Source organism: Filicampus tigris, chromosome 9 (assembly GCF_054856515.1).
Source record: "Filicampus tigris isolate MCC_2025a chromosome 9, RoL_Ftig_1.0, whole genome shotgun sequence".
Taxonomy (NCBI): Eukaryota; Metazoa; Chordata; class Actinopteri; order Syngnathiformes; family Syngnathidae; genus Filicampus; species Filicampus tigris.
Window position 1 is genome coordinate 23,568,903 of NC_141225.1, and position 23,888 is coordinate 23,592,790.

The following is a 23,888-nucleotide window of genomic DNA, read 5'->3' on the forward strand; positions in this document are numbered from 1 at the left end:
AAACCATCTGAAAACGTCAGCCCGGCATGGCTTATGAACCCAGTTAAACATTGTTAAACATTTGAAGCACATTATATAATCTTACATAAGGCTAGACCGTCAACAAGCTGGATGGAATTATAATAATAATGTGCATAATATTATATAATAATAATACAATGATTGATAAAACCACCAAATTAGTAAGTCAGTATCAATGTTTAATGAAACACTTTTGCTCAAATTAAAAATAATTTATAAAACAAGCAATTTACAAAGTATGCCAAACTACGATGTAAATAAGCCGTCACAAATGCAGTAAAATAAAAGGACTGCAAGTAACAGGTTAGTAATCAAGTTATTAATTCAGTCGTGATAGCGTGAATAAATGTGTGTAGACAAGCAGGCGCTGACGTCATCACTCTGCGCCGCTGTATGGGGAGGATAGGTCAAGAAGTTGAGCGCTGTGGCAGCGGCGCAGACTATCAAACAGACCCGATTGTCAGATGAAATCATCTCCTTTGTTGAGTCTTTTCTCTCGGGCTGGCTATCTTTCACCTCGGCGGACGAGGGTGGACGGGCGCAAAGAGTGGCAGACATGTCTTACTGCAGGCAAGAAGGTAAAAACGTAGACCGCGTTCATTCATTTCAGCGCGTGTCTGCAATGTCACCGTGCTGCTGCAAGGCTAAGCTAACTTTCTACTGCTACTACTCACTCACTGACTTACCGATTGACTGGGCTAAGCCTCTCACTAGTTACGTGGCTGGATTTACACTATGGTGTCGGTTTGATGCTCACACGCCTGCTCTCATTTGACATATGTGCTGCCATGCTATTTCCAGTTCTTAAAACAATGATCTGCATTCAGTTAGTAGTGACAGAAGTGCTAGTAGTTTTAACTGGGTTATTTATTTTGACGTTGTGTTTCCAGGTAAAGATCGCATTATCTTTGTGACCAAGGAGGACCATGAGGCCCCGAGCAACGCCGAGCTGATTGCAGACGATCCGCACGATCCGTATGAGGAGCAAGGTTCGTAATTTAATATGTACAGAGCGCTTAGGTTTTCTGTTAGAAAACGCGCCGCGTCTGGGCCGTGTCCTGTGTGTGTGTGTACATGTCTCTTTATTTGCATAAACAGTGTAGTCGGCGATTGGTGGTTTCGTTTCATGGAACACTGTTCTGTTATCTGATTGCCATTGACATCCGCATAAGCACATGTACAGTTCAAGTTTGACATACAATCTGACTACGTACACTGATGGAACACACGAAACAACCCGAAGGGTAACCTTCACGTCACACCACCGGCCGCTCAACCCGCCTAAAATGCTGCTGTTTGCTTTTGTGCGTCTGTAGGTCTCATCCTGCCCAATGGCGACATCAACTGGAACTGCCCGTGCCTGGGTGGCATGGCCAGCGGACCTTGTGGCGCTCAGTTCAAAGAGGCCTTCTCGTGCTTCCACTACAGTAAGGAGGAGGTGAAGGGCTCCGAGTGCATCGACCACTTCCGTAACATGCAGGAGTGCATGCAGAGGTACCCCGAGCTGTATCCTCAGGAAGAAGACAAAGAAAGCTCCAATCAGCCCGAGGCGAACTCTGCTTCCGACTCAAACGAGGACCCTCCCTTTCCGCCCCAGACAGACTCTGTTCCAGCAAGCTCACCGACAGACAGACAGACTGACAGCTAAAATTCAAAGTCAATCCACAGGCTTTTCAGTCTCTGTGTGAAAGCACTGCGCGGCATTTGGGTGCATAAATTGATGCCTAAAGAAGGCCTGCCTGTATTGTGGTGGACTTCATGGGCAGCGCCAAAAGATGACTTTAAGCAGAAACATCTGGTATTGTGGTGGTAATTATGCACAACCATTCCTAGAAGCTGCCGTGGACCCTGGTCAATGGTTCAAAATAAACAAACAAACCTCCCATGTTCTCATCAGGAAAAAAAAAAAAAAATGTCAGGAGCCTTTCCATTCCCAAACTTTCCAAATGAGCTTGATTACTATTCTTTTTCTACCAACCTGTGCATTAAAACACAAACCATGCTAACACCACAGCGCTAAGACCAACCATGGTTCTGTACTGCCTTACATGCCATTTATAGACAATAAAAAACTCGTATTTGTCAAACATGAAAGTGTTTTCCGCTTCATGCAAAGTAAGCAAAAGCATCTAAATGTTTTAAATTGATCTTTCCAATCACATCCCTTCGTGTTTTGTGCTGGGTCACGTCGGACCTGATCATTGAAAGCGATCTCCCTGGCTGTGTAGCTGCCAGGCCACCAGCTGAAAGATTTCGTGAAAATGTTAAACTAAAACCATTTGTTGCTTTTCTTTCCCATACAAAAGAAATAGCGCAAAACAGTTTGCAGTGTGCCTGCACGCAAGTGCTAAGTGTACCTTAGTTCTGGTTCCCATTATTGGCATCTTTGGAGTTGTTTTTTTTTTTTTGTACGATGTTTACAATATCTTTCGAACCAAACTTGATTTTTTTTTCTTTTTTCTTTTTGGTCTGCCCACGGAACATCCTCTTAGACTTTAAACACAAAAAATCCGAAGCACTGTGATTGCATGCAAACCGGCTTTTCTTCTTTTAAGTTTTTGTCAGGTGTTGTCAAAACAAAGGGAGAATTTATTGAAATCCGTACATGTAAACATTCAGGGTCGCCTTCTGTATCTGCTGTGCGTTGAACAACAACTGTGACTCAAATTGACATCAATTGTTCAGAATAAAATGGTGGTTGGTGGAAGAATTCTGACTTGTTTTCTGCATTTATCCATAAAGGCAATTTGCTCCTCTTCCCTTACTCGGCAACAAAACTATCGACGGGAAAGTGTGCCTTGTGCCGCCGCAGAAATATCAATGTCATGTTTTTATTTCACCAAACGTCGACAGCGTGTCTCCAATCGTTTGCGGTCTTTTCTGAAACGACTAAAAGTTGTTGTTTTCGACCACTTTGGAGACTGTCCATCAGGGGCATCCACTTCTTAGGCCCTGCGAAACCAGCAGACCCAATCTGGAGGTCCAGGGCAGCACGGCGCTCTGCATCGTGACCAGCAAGCGGCCTGTGGCCGATTCTTCTGGGCCTGCCAGCAGGTACTCCGTTCCTGCGGACAAAACACGTTCTTCTAACTTGTGCCGGCGAAGACGACGACGCGCTCTAAATGCACGCATTTGCCTGGGTTTAGAATGGGACAGGTGCATCCGCGGCTGGTCCAGGACACGGGGAAGACGCTGGTGGTCCCCGAGCTCAGTGCCACCAAACCGGATCGTAGGACCTTGCGCACTTTGACCCGCACTTCAGCATGGCTGCCCTTGTCGTGAGCCGACACCACGCTCGCCTTCATCACTGTCGGGGTCGACACCGATGCACGGTACGCACTCTGATGACATTGGTCGCAATTCAGGCACGCAGGCGTTGCGCAACACAAAGCGCTTCTTACCATAGTCGTGTTTAATCTTGCAGAGGTCCGACACACTTCTTAGCTTTTTCTCCTTACAGCTGCACTTTCCTGTGTGCGCACACAAACACTTGGTCGCTATAGCAACATTTTGACTAGCGCAGTTAAGTGCAGTTGGGCTGACTATGGTACACTTTGGAATGGATAAGCCTGACCGGGCTTTATTTAGAGGTTCTGAGTTCAGGGGCTCAAATCTCTGCTCGAGTTTCTTCACTTTACATGTTCTTGCTGTTCGTGCGTGGAACATATCTTTCCTATGATAGGACACAGGGAATGTTTACTGGCAGATAGGCTCTTTTCTTTCTTCATTTTTACTCAAAGAAATTCAGTTCATTTGAATTTGTTTTTAGAGTGGGCTTATTTATTTATTTTTTTTAAATGCTTGGTTTTAGTTTAGGTTTTATTAGTTTTTTTTAAATATATACGCGCGCGTGTGTGTGTACAATATATGGCCTATTTGTGGAGCACAAGATAAAAATAAAAAAAAATTTAAGTATTGTGTAATAAAGTAAACTACAATTCCCAAACGATTGTTCGATCTTTCTTCTTTCCATACATTTACACCGGAATAAATACATTGAAAACAAACCCCAAAAGCTCAGGAATGCAATTAATTGACAGATGAAAACAAAGGACATTTTTACTGCAATTATAGTTAGCTTAGAGTGGTCGCGAAATGTAAAATATAGTTCATGTTATCTTTTTTAAAAAATTTTAAGCACTCTTGTTTTTATGTTATTCGATTAACAGATTTTTTTTCTTCACATTTATAGTTATTTCATCAGCTTCTGTTGGCCGTACAATAACCTTGGATTATGTGAATGAATTTGAAAAACTTGACACTACGACACACCAAGGCGTTTTGTAGGCTCACGATGGCTGTGCATGGCTTTGGCGTATGACCCCAAAACTTTTGATGGCGTACATGTGAACACACCTGAGGAGTGCAGCGCAGAGACGGCTTGCTCTTTTGGCCACTGTGCCTCTTCGTCCACCAACAACCGAGAATCCAAAGCAGGGATTTTCCCACCCACGGGTACGTTCAACAGCTGATTATTGGAACGGCTGCAAGAGCCAAACGGGGAGTCAACATTAATTTGAAACGGATCTTTTGGTGATTGTCCAAACAAAGTATAACGGCTCACCTGTCCGGACACTCCCCAGTAATGGGATTACAACTGTCGGGGCATGCGCAGGCTTTGCACCCTCCAGCTCCGAAGCCCCAATAGCCGGGCATACAGTGAGTGCAGCTTGTGCCCCCAACGCCGGTTTTACATTGGCACCGCCCACTCCGAGGGTGGCACCAAGTCTCCTCAGCTCCTGCTTGTGGAGACAACGAGCCTTGGGGGTCACACCGGCATCCTGAAAGACAAAGACACATTTCCGCTCGGGCGCATTTGTGGTATTTTCTAAGGACGGACCGATTATCGCCCGGGCCAATTATCGGCACCGATATTTGGCTTTTTGGCGAATATTGGCGTCGGCCTTCTTTAAAACTCTGCCGGCTGATTAATAAATCAATTTAAAATTGTGGAAATCAATACAAAGATAGATGAAAGTTTACCATTTCCGTCATTTTGAAATTTTACAATTTTCCTTGACTATAGAAAACCACATGGAGCTATTGTTTAAGTTTTCATTTATCCTTTTTAAGACGTGCTTACAACCCTGGGTGCTCGCTGAACTTTTTATACAGAGATGTATACTGTCGAAAATTTCTGAGAATGATTTTCAAAAAGTCAACATTATGCAAACCTGAAACATTATTCAATAAACAAGCTTAAAGACGTTCCAACAAAATTAAGAGTAAATTCTTCTTTAGATTTTGTTGCCAATATTTTCCTTTTTACTGAAAATGAATATCGGCTCCACATATCAGTTATCAGCCTCCTTGACTACTAATAATCGGTATCGGCATCGGCCCTGAAAAATGAAAATCGGTAGTATTTTCCCCTCGCAGAAGTTCTGCCGCCGCACGCGACGATGATGACTCATTTGGAGCCGCTTACGCTGGCAAGTGTGAGGCGAGTCGATGGGAAGGTTCGGGTGACGGCGGTAGCCTGGACGGCAGCGCTGGCACCTGCGGCCGAAGGTGTTGTGTCCGCAGCTATCGCAGACCCCGCCGCTCAGGCCGCCGGCGGCGAGCCACGCTCGCCGGGAGAAGTGGCAGCTGACGGCGTGCCGGTGACACTCGCACTCTGACGTCGGTTCAACACATCAGACGCTGTTTGAGGGACTTGCTAGTCGTAGTTGCCGCATGACTTTCGAGAATGTTGGCGGTCGCTTACTCCGGCATTGATTTGCGTCGCCGCTGCTCCCGTTGGCGGGCCTCCAGGGGCGGTCGTTGTAGAGCGGCGCGCACTTCTCACAGTGTGAGCCGGTTGTGTGGTGAGTACACAGGCAGCCACCAGACACCTGCAAGGCACGTCGAGAGCGGTTCAGTATAAGCGGGTCGCAAATACCACGGTCTTAGGAACACAAGAGGTGGGGCGTTCCGTCAGTCGGACGGCAGTTTTGCTGACGAATGACGGGACACTTTTAAAAAAATTGACGGATTAAGCACTGACGGAGGTGGGTTTTCATCCGTTAGCGTAATCGTCACTAACTGTATCCGTCCGTCAGTGATGGATTTAAACAGGAAGTCAAATCCAAAATTTTCTTTACAATAAAATGTTCCCTGCAGGCCGATTGGTCCAACAACGACATTCTGATTAATATTACGTTTGTGGAATATGAATTAATGACAGACCAGTAAAATGTACTAAAATGCCCACCTTTGGAAATACACCTTTACATGAGTTCTAGCAATTGTTTGACTTTTTATAACGGTAATAATGCAAAGATTTGATTGACGCTGTCAGGAAGTTTTTGAGTTCGTTTAGCTAATAGTGGGTTTTTTTCTTCAGCGATGACATTTTATTGCAGTTCACATCTTGGGTAATGGCATGTTTATTTAACAATGGTTTCTCTGTCTTATAGTTAAAAAAAAAAAGCCAAAACTCACCACATTACCATCCGCTTGCGCGTTTTGACCGCTGTGACGTGCCACGCAACGCTCGGCGTGTCCGTGGCACAGGCACGTCCCTTGTGCCAGTAGATTATAAACGGCGAAAGGTTCTGCCACTGAAGCGGGTGTCGGCCGTGTTTGCTCCTTTGCCGTCTGCTGCTGAACGGGAGGACAAATCTGAGCCTTCAACAGTCTGATACGCAGATTGGTGAGGGCCAGGCGCGCAAGCGCCTCGGGACTGTAGGGGTCCAGTGGTTTTGCATCCCTGGGCTCGAGCATCCGTAATATCACCTTGGAAGAGAGAGGGCGTGAGCCGGAATGTGACCGCAAAAAGTGCCGAAAGAGCCGATCGTGACGTGTCTTACCTCCCCACCACTGCAGGGTGCTGCGCTGCTGTAACGGGATGTACACAAAGAGCCAGGCTGATTAAAATCATCGGGCAAACCAAACTCCATGCTACAGTTGTGTGCAAAGACCTTAAGGACATCCCAGGACTTGCCAAAGTCTGTCGATCGCTCAACGGCCATGGCGGCGGGCCGCGGCGACCGGAACAACAAAACCACGTGGGACAGACAGAAGTGCGTTTCCAGGTCCAGACGGATCTCGTCCCGCATCTCCTGCACGGTGGCTTCCGCGCTTGATTCCCACCAGGTATTTGGATGCAAGAAAGGATCATCGCTCATATGGCTTGGTGGGTGGGGACGTGGCCTTTGGTCATGGGAGGCGTTCGCGCAGCTCCCCGAGAGGGTGACGAGAGCTCGGCCTGTCGCCAGGTTCCGAACGGGCGGACTGCAGGCATGCTCTGCACGTCTGGAAACTGAAGCAGAAGTACCGTCGGTGTGGTTTTGCGACGCTTTATGATTACATTTTAGAACAAGGCAAACTAGGATACAATAGCTCTGTTCAATTAATTTGTCTTAGTTCATGTTACGCGCGCAATCCCTACTTTTCTCCAAATGGACACTCAGGTTACCTTTCATAACCACTATTACCTTTACCAGGTGTATAAGAATAGACGAAATGTATCAGTAACTGAAGAACCCCTCCTTTCCCCTCCCAACCTATTGTCAGTGAAGAAAAAGCCCCGTCACCCCGAAAAAAAAATTGTCTTCGGATTTACTTGAGTTTAGTTTAAGATTGTTTACACGAGGAAATCATACTTGAATTAATACATTTGCAGCTTTAAAAAAAAAAAATATATATATATATATACATTTTATGAATTTTGTTTGGTCCAAAAGGAACTTATACGTGTTTCAAAGACATTTATTTGTCTTTATATTTTTTACATTTAAACATTTTCTTTTTTGTACCCAAAAATAAATAATCGTTTGAACAATCGTGATTTCAAATCGAGCAGCCCTAACTTGAGTTCCACACGATCCAAATGAGGTCTAACTGACAGGCTACTTTTTCTCTTCCTCTCAGTCAATTATTACTTGTTAAACCAAAGAGTTTCGTTCATGTCAACACAGTTCAGAGAACTCAATCCCGTTGACATGATATTTTCCACATTCTGTAATACTGATTGAGTGTTTAAAAATGACATCATCTCGAGCAATTAACTGTCAACATTAAACATGATTTAAATTCAATAAAATACATCGAACAGGAGAAACTCTTACTAAATGATGACTCACTCCTGCCTTTTAATATTACACTTATAATATTAAAACTGCGCCACTCGTCAACGAAGCGGCTCACCTGCTCCACTGCGCGCCAAGACCGCAAACATCCAAATGAGCAGCAGCAGATGTTCGCCTTTCCCAAACATTCTAAACGCTCTTGCACGTCTTTGCACTTTGTTTCCAACCTTCATGCCGCGTCAGTCCTGGACGAGAAGGGACTACCGATATCATGATGAACGGACAAACGCATCTTAACGTGGAAGTAGTCCAACGTCTGTTTTGAATCTGATGAGGGAAAAAAAATCCTGAGGCATCGATATATTTTTTTAAAATTAGATTGCAGTGATAATCCTGAAGTTCCACATGAGCATTAAGCGCTATAGTTCAATGTGGTCCAGTCATGAATCCTTCCACGTGTAGTAGTAGAGAGGCAGACAACGGTTTTCTCCTTCGGTCAGGTTCAAAGCTGCACCGGAGTGGCGTGGACGCTCTATTTATCCACGCAAGCCACCCACTACAAAGCTCTCCCCACACATGCGCGCGCCCTGGGAAGAAGAAAGATGTCGACGCCTTTCTATTCCGCTCTGCATTACTCCTGCCTGCCACTAGGAGCAGTTATTTCCCCATGTAACGAGCACAGCTGTTTCTCTTGTTTTCGATCTGCACTAACTCCAAATTACGCGTCCCTTTGAAGCCTGGTGGGACGAAACCTGAGTCGAGGATGAAAAAAAAAAAAAGACTGCAGTGCAGTTGAACCGCGGACTGAGAAATCACAATTATCGCAATGCCTGACTAATAAATTCATCCGGTCACTGACAATGAAGAGCGATGGGGCTGTCATCTTCATGTTTGCAAACTGACCAAAAACAAATGCTATAGGCCAATAATAGCCCTTAAAAAATCTGTTAATGAAACCTAAGCCAAGCATATTTCCACCCGAATACAAAAAAAATAAAAAAAATTAAAAAAACATGGTCAGACAGAACTGCATGCATGGCTTTAGACCATGTGGGTCAAACTCAAGGCTGGAGGGTCAGATCCTGCCCACTAAAGCGGCGCAAACCTTTCTATCGTCATGTTTTTTGCTAAATAGCTGTGTCCCGTTCATTTTGGCAGAAAATCTGTGCAGTAATAGCAACAATTTTGACAGATATTACAAGCTTTTTTTTTGTAGCCTGAATGAAAGAGTAGTTGTATCCTGAAATATTTCAGACTTCAAATTCAACACCAGATAGCCCAGATTGGGCCTGGTGACCCAGAGGCGCTCACCCTGACCTCCACACGATGCTGAAATTTGCGTCGCAGGACTTCCCCACCACGACCACAGCAGCATCTTATGTCATTTCACTTAAATTTCCCCCATTAGTGTATTTCCCCTATCAATTCAGCCATCCATTTTCTATAGCGCTCATCTTCATTGCAGTCAAGAGTGAGCTGGAGCCTAACCGCTGTTGACTGAGTGAGAGGTGGCCGACGCACTGGACTAGTCGCCAGCCAATCACAGGGCACCTGATTACACCGATCCCCGATGGGGACAACAGAGCTGAGATTTGAACCCGAACCCGAAGATTGTGAGACAGACATGCTAACCACCACTTCACCATGGTACGTTTCTGCAAACCCTTTCACACATCCCCCCCGCCCCCACGCTGACTCGCAATTATTTATCGAGATAAAAGCCTCCTTTTGTTCCAGAAAGCTTTCGGGGCATTATGTGCAAATAGTGATTGAGGTTTGAGGTTAAGGTTGGCAGTCGGGTAGGAAAGTGGGCCATAAATTCACTTCAAAAAGCGGCAATGCCACGTGGAAATCATTTGCATGTAAAATGCGCTTTTTAGCACCAAAAATAAACAAAAACACACACATAAAAATTCTTAATTGGCTCATGAAGTGTAATTTTGTGTGATGTTGTAATACCAGCCTCGCCCCAAAACAATTAAGTCCTAAAACGGGGTTACAGTAAGGCAGTGTGACAGCGTTTTTTTTGTTGTTGTTTTTTTTTTTTTTTAAGCAAATAGTTTCTTTCAAGGTTCAGGACATATGATCATCACAACTGGCAGCTGTGAGGGGTCGAATACCAGACGACTGCCTCCTCTAATTGCTCCTCTTCCTCTCGTTTGCAGAGCTCGATGGTGTTCAGGCATTAGTGAGCTCGGTCGGCTCAGATGACCAAAGTTGACTCCCTATCAGCCTCAGTGTTTGTTCCGTGTGCTCATACATGCGTGTTCAAGAACACAAAAGTAAATTCACACATCTCAACTTCTTCCGTGTCTGCTCCTGACGCTTGCTTCCCACATGTCAGCTCATGTTTTCTCAGATTCAGAAAACAGGTCAGCCGTGATTGGTCGTTGTGAGCAGTTGTGATGTCATTTTCAGTCGACGGAAGTGACAAAATGGCCGCCCTCGGAGATGGCTAAAAACGGGCGGATTAACTCTTATTCCACAAACAAGTACCAAAAATATCATTTTCAGAAGAATTGATGAAAGGTGAATTGTTCATTAGATGTGGAAACCAGTCTTAACAGCCCAAATCAGCTCTTTTCTGATCGTTAAGATAGTTGTAGTCGTGTGTGTGTGTGTGTGTATGCAGCTACTTAAATAAAAGCCAGGAAGTGATAGAAGCCAGATGACAAAATGAAGGCCCCGATAACGTGCAGAGGCACACTGCCAAACCAATAACGAGCGTATGCATGAATGTGCGGGTTCTGTTATAGTCATAAACCTTCACATTTGTGTCGGATGCGATGTGGACATCATTGCCATTTTTCTTAATGAGGAATAATGCCAGAAATGTTAAATTGGTCAATTATTCACTTGATCAGACTTCAATTCGAACCAATGTAATAAGAGACTGTAAATGGAATTCAGAATTTGTCCACGTCTGACTCTTTAAGATCTTTTCTAGAAACGAGCTCGCGCAGTCCCACCAAAACGTAGGCTGAAGGTTTTCGTGTACGATTTGTGCTTCTTCCTTAAATGTTTCCCACTGAAATGGAGCAAATGAGAGGAAAACGCAAATGTAGTTGTTTGAAGTCCTGGACCACTTGTTGTGGTTTAAGTGTGCCCCTCATCTGGACATGGTACTGATTTAAGGTCCTTGTGAACTCATTACCGGTGTCTTTAATGGACTTGCAAAGGGTCCATCTGCGATCCAGCCAACTCACCACGCCGACTTCAATGTCGAGGCAAAGAACAGGGTCACCGCTCAAACCATCCAAAATCTCAATCGGACGCAGCGCATTGACGTTATTTCGGCGCGCTTTGAGGCCAACCTTTCATCTTTTTACGTGACACACACCGGTGACACTGACCATGCTCAGAACGGGCGCAACGGCAAGCGTAAGTGGCTGCTGTGCTTTGGCGTTTGCTGAATTTACATCCAATTGAAATGACCTCAATGAAATTATGAGCAGATTTGCTGCGGATTAGGTCAAATATTCACATCTGCTCTTGGTGTGTTTGAAATATCGCAAAGAGTTTTACGAGGCTTCGCTGGTGATTGTATATTTGACTGCCAGCGCCAGCGCGGGCGTTTGATCGCACTTTGAGGGCGTGCCCACAGCTTTGGGTTCCCGTCGGGGAAGTCTAAATACGTGCTCAAAGCTTTCCGAACGGCCTGACAGTAAGTGGGAAATGGCTTTTTTTTGATCCCGTTTGCCAACATCTGGTCCTTGTAAGGAGCTCGACTTTATGTCAACAATGGAAAAGTCAAGGAATCACCTTCACCACGTCACGGTAGTGAAAAGCGGGAGATGGCTGGAGGGTTGAGACTGAGGGGATATATTGTACATTTGGAATGAATAAGACATTTGGATCAAAGGCTTGATGTGGATCCAGCTCTGCAGTTGCTTTCTTCTCTTGTTAAAATGACTACCGGGCTGATCAAAGCAGTAATGAAGCCGTTTGGTTTCGATTCAGGTCCGCTTACAAGGCTGCAAGCCACGTTTGTGCAATCGGGCAGCGTCATTGTCACGGTAGCGGCTCGCGGCTCCGAAGATAGCTGCGGCGCTGCCAAGCGAAGGTTTGAAGGCCAAGCGCCTCATCAGAGACGTGCGCTTCTTGTGTGGCTTGTTTGGAAGGCCACGCTGACTTATCGGTGTTGACGCCATTAGTCGTGTTAGCAAACTGCGTTGTCAGGATGCTCTCGGCTTTGATGGCTTTTGGTTGCGATAATGTCAATATAAGATGTGGCTTTCATTTTTTTTTGTATCATTCGGAAAGATTCCTCCTGGTTTGGGCTTCCTCGTTATAGATGAGATCATTATTTTGAGAATCACCCCACAGGAACAGAATTTCACTATCCATGACATCCCAACCAAGTCAGCCATTGTATTTGGGCTTTGTTATTTAAAGACCTCGTCATTTTGCTCGAGAACCTTATCGTCGAGGACAAGGTCACTTCAGGCCTTTTGTCGGCGCCAAAGTGAAGCGGAACACCTCCCGTTTGGTAATCATTGACTTTCCCATGCGTTTGATTCAATAATATTTGAAAGAAAAAAAAAGACATGGCGGGCGCAAGACTGAACTGGTACATTTGGAGCTCCATTAGGAAGTGTTAACTCGACCCAAAGGCCTTGATACACCAATCCATGTGTGCTCCCTCAGTGAAAGCTGTCACCACCTCACTATAAAAATAAAAAAAAGTCTAGCTACACACCTGCAACTAAAGCGTAGGCTAACATCAGGCTTGTGGAGAGCTTTTTCTCTTTGCTTCTGTCCTCCTCGTGTGGTGCATTTACGACCTGCAGCCTTGCAGGGCGTCACGTCACGTGATTCCATCTCCACGACAACCGTTGTCGCGTGCGAGTTTATCACAAGGCATTATTGGCAAACTGAGATTTCTGAAGTTGAGTGAGCGTATAGTCAAGTGAGATGTTTCATCGCAGGCGGTGTTAAGATGAGGGCCATCTACACGTACACTCGCTCGCACTGTCTTCAAAGGTGTGGAGGACGTCCAATTTTTTAAAAACGCCACGTCCCTGTTTGCTTTTCTCCCGAGAGAGAACCGGCCATTGTCACTGCAGGTTTGTTGTACATTCCCCATGTGGCCAAATATTCTGACAATGTGACAGTATTTTACATTTGGCTGTAGGCCAATTTTTTTCCTGTTAAGAATGCCGTTATCAAAAATGTGATGCAGAGCGGCGGAAAACTTAAATATTGAAAATGAAACGTACTGACTACTATTAGGTACACCTGCACCGATAGCTTCAAACGGTGTAATGTTCCGTTTTTATTGGCACCCTCACAGATGGCTGCAATTGTGTAGCACTTACTGAGAATTGTTTCAAGTGGTTTGAGCAGATGTGGGTTATTTCAGCATTGTAAGACCGCATAGGCACCAACATTTTTGGAAAAACAGACCAGTTATTTTACAAGATTATTATTGTTCTATTTATTTTCCATGCAAACAAATGCATGTTATCTTGTGCATGGATTATTTGAAAATTCATAAAATCTCCCTGAATTCCGCAATAACATTGTAGTATCTAATTCTGCAGAAGTAGTTCGTATCTAATCACCCAACGGGTTCGTCTCACATGAACGTTCAATATTGTGGCTTGAATGACGTGTGGCGCGACGTTAACTATGACAAAACGCGTTTACAAACCACGACGTCATCGGTGACTGCATCGGCAGTCAGGAAGATTTTAAAACAAACTCCGGGACCTCCGTTTGGGTGACCAAACAACCAGGCACCTGCAAAAAGCCCAATGAAGAGTGATGAGCGTGCATTTTGTGCTATTTTGGCGTCTTTACTTTGTGCCGGCTGCATGCAGACTTTACCTCACTGAGCCACCTGCGTCAACATAAGCAGTGAACGTCAGCAACCCGCCCCGAGTTACTCTAAGGTAACACCAAAATAAAGTACAGTATGTCACTTAATTATGGCGTTGACAGCGTTACACTTTAGCGAAGTCATGAAGTCGTTTTTGTAAAGGCGCTAACTGGGTCAGCTAACATATTCCGGCCACTTAGCTTCGAAGATAGAACCAGCAATACAATAATGGTCGTAATCGTTTGGAAATTATGTGAATAAATCTCTTTGTAGCCTACTACATACCTTCAAACAAACACAATAATAAATGTACACTACTCACAAAAAGTTGAGCATATTGGACTAAGAACAGCAAGTTATGTAAAAAGTCCTGAAACACTGAACAGTTGGACATATGCCTTCAAAAATTTAAGTTCACCTGTAAAGTATGAAGTGCATTTTAGGTTCATCCTGAAATGTCACCCAAAATCCCAAACAGTTTGTCAAAGCATTAGAATTTGTGAGGGCTTACTTTGGTACACTTTTTTTTAATTGGATCTCAATGCAAGTGTCTGGTTAGTGTTGCAGAGCAGAGAGCTCTTCTGTCCTGACACCTTCTTGTTGACTTTTTGTTTATACACAAGGCATTTTAGTGACGCGTGGCATGGAGGGTAAACGTTTGCCTGGTTTTGGGACCCTTGGGCCCCATTCGTCCCAAACAACTCCAAGAGACAGGCAATCTGCTCAAAGTCACCGACACACACTACCTCCGGTCAGAAAAGGGCCCATGAATAAACAGAAGGGCCTCTACTCGGATGTCTTCACTACGTTAAGGTTTAAGGTAGAAATATTATATATTAATATTAAATATTCTTTGAATATTATTGTGTGTGCATCGTAATTGCTGAACTCTGATTACTGATTAGACTTGTGCAGAGGACGCAGACAGCCAGGATCGGCTATCCACACTTGACTTCAGTGATTATGATTCAGAGGGTAAGAAACCTTTTAGTGCAATGAAAAACTAAGGCCAAGGTCTGGAACATGGATAATGTACAGCAGGCATTATTATACAGTCCTAAATATTTTGTCTTAGCTAACGGTTTTGTCCGTGTCTATGTCCATAGGTTGTTATCACCACCTACTTCAATTTAGTTCTTTTCTAACAATATCTGTTGTTGATTTTTCATATCACTGCGGCTGAGGCTGATTAAACTTTTTTTTTTTCAATTTAGTTAAAAAAAAAAATGTTGACTGTGTGGTGTCCAAGGTTATTGTAGTTAACAAAACATAATTTCAAATTGAAGAAACGTTTTTTTTTTACCAAAATAAAATAAAAATGAAAAGTTTAAAAAGTAATAATAACTGAATCTTTTGTTTATCAATTTTGCAAAAACTAACTATAATTATAGCATAAAAAATTCCTTTGTTTTTGTGTTTGTCAATTAATATTACATGAGCTTTCAGGGTTCACTTTAACTGCGTTTGCTGCTGACTATTTATTTCCTTATTGCTGAACCTTTGCACAGACGAAGGAAGGTCAAATTGTAGTTCATTTTACTTTATTTGATAATTTTTAGTGACTTCTCGCATGCGACAAATACTCCATATTAAAAAAACAAATACTAAAACAAAAATTAAACTAAAACAAAGTATTTTCGAAAAAAAACAACTTACAAACCTACTGTTAAAAACTAATTAAAACTAACTGATTTAAAAAAAAAAAAGTTATAAGAAAATAAAAATGAACTATTATGAACAATGCCAAACTGTGATAACCCAGATGGTGTCACATGAGAAAATTTCAAATCGGGTCTTTCCTCTTTCTATGCATTTCCTGTGTACGGTAAAGACAAGTAAAGCTGCACAAGTTAAAAGCGAGATGACTGAATGATGCTGAATTTAAGCATTCATCAAAAGAATCAAATGGCTCCGTAGAGAGAAAGTCTTCCAATAATTCTGCTGTGCTTGGCTCTCATTTGTTTCTTCAGACCCAAGCTCCCAATCTCCATTTGCCAAATACAAGTTTGATGACAAGGAATATTATGGCCCCTTTTCAAAGCAACTGCTCACTTCTTACTTCAACCGTGGTGGAGATACGCCCAAGGTCCAGATGCCCTACAAAACCGTTCCTGGCAGAAGCCCTCGCGATTTAACCAAAGAGAGGTTTGTACTGCCCTTGTGTGCCCAACAATTGTCAAGTACACTTCCCCTCTCATTGTGATAAGATCGGAAAGGACGCCGCGCTTTGGTGTTTTCATTGCGGATGTGTTTGCAACCTGCTGTGAAAGTAATGCATCTTCTCCAAAGGTGTCGACGAGAATATTTGAAGATTGATTTCGAAAAGCTGCTGGTGGAAAAAAAAATTGACTCCAATCTTCTGATGCCACGTTGTTTGGACAGTAATGACGAGCATCTCACCGTGTCGCCCTATCTTCCGCTTGAGGTGAGCCTGGCGCAAGTGTTCCACAAAATTATGGGGTCTTGACTTTTTAAGTTATTGGCATCTTTTTCTGTGTGTCCTTTTCAAACATTTTCCCCATAGATATTTGACAATGTGGAATTTGACTGCCGTACCGCAGAAGACTGGCTCGTCTTGGGTAAAAGTGAAGGATCTCCTTACAGGAAACCAATTCCCGCAAAAGCATTACTGCCTACAGATGACACACTATTGTTTGGTAAGATGTGTGCCAAAAAAAAAAAAAAAAAAGAAAACCATAACGTTTGAAAAATATCAAAATTAGTGCTGTCAAGCGATTAACATTTTTTAACTAATTAATCGCAAATTTTTCCATAATTGATCGCGATTAATCGTATCTTTCAACTACAATTTTTAACGAAGCTTGGAACAGATATTTACTTGAGTAAAATCTTGGAATTAAGTATATTTTTATTAAAAGACTGTTCTAATAGCTCTCTTTTATTTTTAGTGCGTTATAAAAATTGAATTAATCTCCATAGTTAATGCTTTAACTTTGACAGCACTAATAGAAATAAGTTCCTGTGATTGAATGGCTGGACTGTGCAAAGACAAATGAATATCTCCTTGCAGTGAATGACTTTAATAAATATCCAATCCCAAGGACATATTTCTAAGTCAAGACATATAAATATGTCCTTGGCACTGAATGAGTTAAAAAATGTGCGCAAATCACGACTACTTTGACAGCTCATTTCGTCTCTGTCATCAGAAAATGGCCAACCTCCGCCATCGTTGGAGTATTGTTGGCATTTGGTGGGAGTTCTTGACTACAATCGGGAGAAATGCCAGTACTTGGTGGAAAAGGTTTTCCCAAACAGCAAGCTCAAAGAAGGAGAAAGAAATTGCCCTGGTAATTTCATGTGTACATGTACAGCACACGCCCAGCCTTGCATTTTGCCATAAAGGGCCGTTTGCATGTTTCCCTGACTCTTGTTCAGGCGTGAACTGCCTCCAAACGGGCAATAGGCACTGGATTCCCCGAATCAGGCTGTTGTTCAGTGCTGAGGACCCCCGCGTGTTTGTCCAGCGGATCCAGTTTGCCATGCACCTGCGAGCCACCTCCGAGGCACTCATCCTCTACAACTTGACGGTGGACTGCATGCCCATCTGGGATGAAACGCCCTCCATCGATCCACACTGTCTCCAACGTATCAAAAGACGAGCTCTCTCCGGCTCCGGCCTCAAACTGGACATGTAAGTCATCCTGACTCTACTTCCGTTTTATTTGGTTTTCTTTTTAAAGTGAAATCAACCCAAAGTTTTTTTTTCCCCCAATAATATCTTTTCAGCAGACCCACTAGTTGAAACACGGCATTCTGATTAATATTGCGTTTGTGGAATATGAGTTTAGCGGCCAAATGTAGCCATCTCAGGGGGCGGCCATTTTGTCACTTCTGTTGACCGAAAATGACATCACAACTGCTCAGGTAATGACCAATCACGGCTCCGCTTCAGACAACAGGTCAGCCGTGATTGGTCGTTACCTGAGCCCTGATCACTTGTGATGTCATTTTCAGTCGACAGATGTGACAAAATGGCCGCCCCCGGAGATGGCTAAAACAAGTGGATTCAACTCTTATTCCACAAACATTCACTTTGTTTCAACTAGTGGGCTTGCATAGAACATATTCTTGAAAAAAAAAAAGATGTTTGGGTTGACTTTGCTTTTAACATGTGTTATGAGGGCATTTCTCAACATTGACAAGGATAATACTTTCTATGCAGTGTTAAAACGTGCGTGGAGGGACTGGCCAAGGAGGTCAAGCTGGAATACGACCGTACGATGAATCGCTTCATCATGGATAAAAGCGTGATAAGCCACCCGCAGGAGTTTTCGCACATCATGTTGCCACAGAAGGGACCCGAGCGCGTGCCACTTAAAGGTACAAGCGGGGTTTCTTTCATTCAGATTTGGGCTGATGCTCATGTTCTGAGTCTTGCCGCTGAAGTTTTTCCTTTCGCAGGCTGTGTGACAGTCCCCGCCTTCGACTACAAGAAGAACCAAGCCGCTTTCTTCACCAAGTCCATGCTGACCGAACCCAAAGTGATCTGCACGCTATCAGAAATAAGGTTTGAGTGCAACAAACTGGCAACGATGAAACTCTTCAATGTCTCCTTGACCAAACCGCTGCGACTGGACGAGTTTGAAACGAACCAGACCCAAATGCAAACGCAGGTGATTGAATAGTCAACGCGAGAAGAGCGTCAGACGCAAGCAACCGTCGCTGATGCTTTTAACCGTCTTTCAGATAAGCTTGTTCCTGCGAGAGGCGTGGATGCTCACTGTGACTTACAGCCTCCGGCACAACCTTGAAACTATTGGCAAGGGCGCGTACAACATGAACGAGACTCACTGGGGTATGCACAAAGTTTCCAAGCTGAACAAACTGTTGGCCGTGGTGCACTACAACCTGCAGGACACTCTGCGCAACCTTGTGGAGGACTCGCTGCTCGGCCTGAGCAAGCTGATTTTGGATGCATGCTGCAGTGTGCTTACGTGCCCCGATGACCTGGCGTGGGGCCATGACTACATCACCAGCCCCTACAAGTAAGTTCTGGGAAACTCGCTTGATATTTGCGAAAGAACGACTCCCGCCATCATGCTGTGCAATGCGCTTCCATTGAAAGCGTTGCTACAAAAAAAGGGCAGATTGTTACTTTTAGTCGTGTAAAGCAATCCTTTTAAAACTAAGGCACGTCAGCCATCTAGTGGTGTTTGGTGATATTACAACTTAAAAGTAGAGTAAAGCCCTGCATATTCGGAGTTCGACACCTGCGGATTTGCGTATTTGTGGATTTTTTGTTTTGTTTTTGTATTTCATATTTAGAATTGTTTTCTTTTCTGTTTTTCCGTGGGAACTGTGGGAAACATTTATCAAATGTTTATCAGCGTATTTTGAAGAAATTTTTAAATTGAAAGACTCACTCTTTTTTTTTTTTGTGGGGAAAATTAATCAAGGGTCCACTCAGAATGTGCTGCCAGTTGCCCATCCTTGGTGTAGTGGTTCGCTCGCCAGAGTTCAAAATGGATGGATGGTGTGGATTGGCCTTTCCGACTTCATTTATAAAGAATACATCTTTGTACCAGGGTTCTATGATTCATGTTTGAGTTGCCGTTTGATGTGTCTTCGGTTTTCTGCAGGCCAAAGAACAAGCCTCTGTTCCTGGTGGATTTAGTTTTGAATGAGACGGGTGTCTCTTACAGTACACCCCTGGAGAATTTTGAGGCCTCCATTTTAAACCTATTCGACGAGGGCATTCTGGTCACACACAACATACCAATGCTTGATAAGGTAAAACCAAATCATCTTCAACTGCAAATGAAACAGAAAGTCTCCCGTATGTATGTAAAAACTGCTCGCGAATGAATTTTATTTTGATTTTTTTTTAAATAAGTTGTCAGTTTTTGATACAAATCTCTCCTCTGTCGGTCCCAGTTTTTAATGAAGAAACTGTTGTTTGGTGACGATCCCGTGCTGGAGTCCGTCCATCTCTGCGAACCAAAAGTATCCCAGTTGAGAGAGAAGATCTGCACGGCTCTCAAGAAAGCGCTCATCCCCCTCAAGGCTTACGCTGCAGAATATACAAAATACATTGAGCTCTACAGCCTAGTCATAGAAGACCACTTCATGTAATTGTGTTTTCCTGTCCAAAACGTCAACAACACCCCCACGACGGTGTTAATCACACCAAGACGCTCGCTGTCTTTGCAGATCCAGTGGCGAAGATGAGAAGACATCCAAGATGGTGAAGACAGAAGTGGAACAGCATGTCAAAGACAAGGAAACGCTCCAAAGCTCCTTGCCATCCTCCATCATTATTGGGGCGTTTATTGTACATGTGGAGGGAGTACGGCAGACCCTAATCAACAAAAAAAAGGCTCTAGCCGTCGCAACATTGGAGCACCATGCCGAGAAGCTCCGAAGGCAGGTGGAAGATGTAAGCGATTTGTCGAAAAAAACGCTTGACACTTTAAAGCAACGCGGTGTCGTATGTCCGTTTTTGCTGATTATGGCGGCGCCGTGTGGACAAAAGCGGTGGTGTTTTGACAAACGACAACCGCCATTTCCCATGCGCGCCAGCCAGCGCGTAGTGTCGTGAAATCCTGAGCTCTCGCTGGCCTGCGAGTTGGACTGAATTACATTTCTATTTCCAGTGTGAATAGCGATGAGGTAAAGAATCGAATTTCCTTTCAACAATACTTTTGTTTTTTGGTTTTGTTTCGGGGCTTCTGCCATGACATCAGTAATGGCGCGTAGACGTTCGAATCGACTTGCGTCCTTATAGCGAAAGGAGGAAGTGACGTATGCCGGAAAGCAATTCAGGACATTTTTAGTTTTTGGGTGTGCCAGGGTTACTCCCTCTCTCTCCTCAAAGTTGCTTAATGCCAGTAAAAACGATACACGACCCCATCAGGGCATGACAAAAGTCTCATTCAACTCGTTGAAAGTCAATGTTTCATCAAAAGAGTTGTGAAAACATTTTATTAAGGTCGAATACTTGCCCAGTGTGGCTTTAAAGTGTCGCGCATCCAAAAACAGAATTGCAATCGGCTTCTGGGAAATGAAAATGAAGCCTTAAGCTATTTTCGCGTGACCAGGAATGCAACGAGTTCAACACGATCGGCCACACGCTAGGCGACCGTCCCAACTCCATTGAGGACCTGACGGAGAAGAGGGACTGGATGAAACAAATCCCCGATCAGCTCAAGACTTGCAAGGTGCTCACGAACGGGACAGCTTGGCCATTTGTGGCATTTCTCCCATAAAATGACCTTTTCATTAACTTCTTTTTTTTTTTTTCTTCTACTCAGGAACGTGTTGCAAAGATTTTGGCAGAGTATGAACTATTTGAGGAGTTTTACTACTCTTTATCAAATGATGATTTTATTAAAATGTAAGTATGGATTTTTGTTTTAATCATGCAAAATGGGCCACAAACACGCACAAGTTAATGATATGCAATATTAGGGGGGGGGGGGGGAAGCAACCAAAATATTGCTGACGCTTGTCAGCATGACTGTTCGAGTTCTCGCCCTATTTAGATTTTTTTTCGTTTTGTTTGCCTTATGCCATTTAATGGAAGAGTATTCAATCGTTCTGCCTGTCACGATACGTCACTGGCGAAACATACATTTGTAATTAAAAAAAGGATCATTTTCTGACATATGGAAACTTCTTTCATTTCCCAAGATGGCGAGCTATTGAGTGGCCCCAAAAGATAATGAGACAGATCGACGACGTGACCGCCCATCTTGTTGAAGAAGAGGAGCGCTTCCAGAAGATCCAGGTTGTCGACCAGGACATCTTTGAGCAGCGCATCGAAGCTGTCGAGGTTCGCTCAATCGTCCGATTTCTGTCGTCATCCCAAATGGCTCTCGTTAATGTCTCCTTTTGCTTTTTAGCTTTCTTATTATTTTCTTTCTTTTCATTTACTGGTTAAAGTGTTTGCACACTAGCCTGACATTGCTCTCCGTTGTTGCGTCGAAACTCCGTTTTCAAGTAAACTCATTCGCTGCCATTGACGAATTTACTAGTCTTTTCACCGTCCAGCCATTCAATGATATTTTTTTCAAATTTTTTTGTCGTTTGTTGTCATAAAGTCGCCGCCTCTGTCTTCCCAGATGTTGGTCGGAAAGTTCACAGGTTACGCAGATGTCGATCATGTGACCGAGTTGGCCAACGAGGTGAGACGAGCAAGCAAGGAACTAAAAGAGTGCCAGGCCTTGGCGCAAACCTACAACACCAGAGAGCGCTTGTTTGGCAATCCTGTCACAAACGTGAGTTAAGGCACATAAATCAACTGGCTCATCAGCATAAATTCTAATCTGATTTGAATTTGGCTCGTGTCAGTATGATCGCCTGCACAAAATGGCGAAGCAGTTCCAGCCGTTCTTTGACCTCTGGACCACCACCTACGATTGGACCCATCGCCATGAGAGCTGGCTCAATGATCCACTGACCTCCATTGACCCTGAGCTGCTCGAACGAAATGTCACAGGAGCCTTGGATACGATGAATAAATGTATCAAACAGTTCAAGGACAACCCTGGTGAGAACCGCAATAACCGTTCCGACTTGATCAAGTGTGCTTGTCGAGGACTTTGTTTAAAAAAAATTTTTTTTTTTACTCTTGACTACCCGCTGTGCTAGATTGCAAAACGGTGGCATCTTTAATCCGCGGCAGGATTGAGGAATTCCGTCCTTACGTTCCTCTGGTTCAGGGTCTGAGGAACCCAGGGATGAGAATGCACCACTGGGAGGCACTTTCAGAGACCATTCAGATCAAAGTTGTGCCCAAAGCCAAACTTACCTTGTCCCGCTGTTTGGAGCTTGGCCTACAGAACCACATGGACGCCATCGCGCAGGTGGCTGAGACAGCTGGGAAAGAGTACACCATTGAACAGGTAACTTTTTTTTTTTTTTTTTTAACCATAGTGGAATATTCCGTTTTTTGAGAGGGCGCGGCATGCGCCTGCTGGCCGATTCCCATTTTCAAAACATCAACATTGCCGATGTGTCACCTCACCCAGGCCCTGAATAAAATGAAAGCAGAGTGGTTGGCGATTCTCTTTGACCTGATGCCGTATAAGGAAACTGGCACTTACATCCTGAAGAGCCCCGACGAAGCGTTACAGCTGCTGGACGACCACATTGTCATGACGCAAAGCATGTCCTTCTCCCCCTATAAGAAGGCGTTTGAAGCCGACATCAACAAGTGGGAGAGCAAACTCCGGACAACTCAAGTAAAAGCGTGCATGTTGGGCTAAGGTGCCGGGTCGATAGCTGACGACTCGTCTTGTGCTGCTGCCCTCTTGTGGCGCTCGCAGGATGTGCTGGAGGAGTGGCTGTTATGCCAGGGTTCTTGGCTCTACCTGGAGCCCATCTTCAGCTCGGATGACATCAATGAGCAACTGCCCGTGGAGGGAAAGAGATACCAACAAATGGAGGAAATATGGAAGAGAATCATGAAAGGTGCTTTCGATAACCCAAAGGTCAGTCGGAATGGCTGCGATGATTTTTTTGTCAAGCCTACTAAAAATAGTAATTGTCTCTTCTTATTTATTGCCAGATAATTGAATTTTGCCCTGGTCCTCACCTGCTAGACAAACTGAAAAAGTGCAACGTGCTTTTAGAACAGGTGCAAAAGGGCCTCAGCGAATACTTGGAGATAAAACGAAATGCCTTCCCCAGGTAAACCCTCTCAAAATGTGCCAAAATACGCATGAAACCATGATAGGCGTTTTCTCCCATTTCCTCCTGGTGTTCATAGAACGACCATCTCATTCAACTTCAGTGGCCCAAGCAATTCATTTATTCCTCCGAAAAACGATCAAAAGAACACGATTATATTTAATACTCAAGGCGTCGACACAGAATTTTTTTTTTTAACAAGAATATGTTCTATGCGACTCCACAAAACACGTCATTCTGATTAACATTACGTTTGTGGAATATGAGTTCAGCCGTAAAAGCCAGCCGTTTTTGACCATCTCAGGGGGCGGCCATTTTGTCATTTTCTGTCGACTGAAAATGACATCACAACTGCTCAGGGCTCAGGTAACGACCAATCG

The 23,888-nt window shown here is 44.0% G+C and overlaps 3 protein-coding genes across 4 annotated transcripts in view; 2 read left to right on the forward strand and 1 right to left on the reverse strand.

Annotated features, from left to right (window-relative positions):
- The first annotated feature begins 387 nt into the window (after window positions 1-387).
- chchd4a (coiled-coil-helix-coiled-coil-helix domain containing 4a) lies at window positions 388-2,731 on the forward strand. Its single transcript, XM_086040137.1, has 3 exons — window positions 388-599; window positions 912-1,010; window positions 1,338-2,731. Exons 1-3 carry the CDS (start codon window positions 578-580, stop codon window positions 1,667-1,669), a joined length of 453 nt encoding a protein of 150 aa, XP_085896263.1. The 5' UTR covers window positions 388-577; the 3' UTR covers window positions 1,670-2,731.
- LOC147142652 (netrin-4) lies at window positions 2,596-8,610 on the reverse strand. The gene is made up of 10 exons (XM_086040133.1): window positions 8,152-8,610; window positions 6,813-7,264; window positions 6,445-6,738; window positions 5,729-5,855; window positions 5,450-5,638; window positions 4,586-4,802; window positions 4,378-4,505; window positions 3,423-3,491; window positions 3,158-3,328; window positions 2,596-3,086 (listed from the first exon to the last, which is right to left on the reverse strand). The coding sequence occupies exons 1-10, from the start codon at window positions 8,264-8,266 to the stop codon at window positions 2,950-2,952; spliced, it is 1,899 nt and encodes a 632-aa protein (XP_085896259.1). The 5' UTR covers window positions 8,267-8,610; the 3' UTR covers window positions 2,596-2,949.
- A 5,126-nt stretch (window positions 8,611-13,736) lies between these two features.
- dnah1 (dynein, axonemal, heavy chain 1) overlaps window positions 13,737-23,888 on the forward strand; it is a 36,327-nt gene continuing 26,175 nt past the window's right edge. Inside the window, exons 1-23 of one of the 2 annotated variants that reach the window (XM_086040272.1) lie at window positions 13,737-13,927; window positions 14,478-14,674; window positions 14,760-14,829; window positions 15,825-15,999; window positions 16,144-16,279; window positions 16,379-16,511; window positions 17,025-17,165; window positions 17,254-17,509; window positions 18,041-18,198; window positions 18,280-18,491; window positions 18,565-18,863; window positions 19,458-19,608; window positions 19,753-19,946; window positions 20,029-20,254; window positions 20,916-21,035; window positions 21,129-21,211; window positions 21,508-21,649; window positions 21,939-22,094; window positions 22,168-22,366; window positions 22,468-22,721; window positions 22,848-23,060; window positions 23,145-23,309; window positions 23,387-23,508. In XM_086040272.1, coding sequence (XP_085896398.1) covers window positions 14,498-14,674; window positions 14,760-14,829; window positions 15,825-15,999; window positions 16,144-16,279; window positions 16,379-16,511; window positions 17,025-17,165; window positions 17,254-17,509; window positions 18,041-18,198; window positions 18,280-18,491; window positions 18,565-18,863; window positions 19,458-19,608; window positions 19,753-19,946; window positions 20,029-20,254; window positions 20,916-21,035; window positions 21,129-21,211; window positions 21,508-21,649; window positions 21,939-22,094; window positions 22,168-22,366; window positions 22,468-22,721; window positions 22,848-23,060; window positions 23,145-23,309; window positions 23,387-23,508 — 3,782 coding nt within the window. In that variant the 5' untranslated portion in view covers window positions 13,737-13,927; window positions 14,478-14,497. The remainder of the gene's footprint in view (window positions 13,928-14,477; window positions 14,675-14,759; window positions 14,830-15,824; window positions 16,000-16,143; window positions 16,280-16,378; window positions 16,512-17,024; window positions 17,166-17,253; window positions 17,510-18,040; window positions 18,199-18,279; window positions 18,492-18,564; window positions 18,864-19,457; window positions 19,609-19,752; window positions 19,947-20,028; window positions 20,255-20,915; window positions 21,036-21,128; window positions 21,212-21,507; window positions 21,650-21,938; window positions 22,095-22,167; window positions 22,367-22,467; window positions 22,722-22,847; window positions 23,061-23,144; window positions 23,310-23,386; window positions 23,509-23,888) is intronic. The other variant, XM_086040273.1, reaches the window with a different exon arrangement.

Bases quoted from the DNA above. Each gene is read 5' to 3' on its own strand.
- chchd4a (XM_086040137.1), top strand. From the start codon at position 578: ATGTCTTACTGCAGGCAAGAAG. The intron at 600-911 runs GTAAAAACGTAG...TTGTGTTTCCAG, and splicing joins GTCTTACTGCAGGCAAGAAG to GTAAAGATCGCATTATCTTT. The intron at 1,011-1,337 runs GTTCGTAATTTA...GTGCGTCTGTAG, and splicing joins CGATCCGTATGAGGAGCAAG to GTCTCATCCTGCCCAATGGC.
- LOC147142652 (XM_086040133.1), bottom strand. From the start codon at position 8,266: ATGAAGGTTGGAAACAAAGTGCAAAGACGTGCAAGAGCGTTTAGAATG. The intron at 6,739-6,812 runs GTAAGACACGTC...CTCTCTTCCAAG, and splicing joins CACCCTGCAGTGGTGGGGAG to GTGATATTACGGATGCTCGA. The intron at 3,329-3,422 runs GTAAGAAGCGCT...CGACCCCGACAG, and splicing joins CAAGATTAAACACGACTATG to TGATGAAGGCGAGCGTGGTG.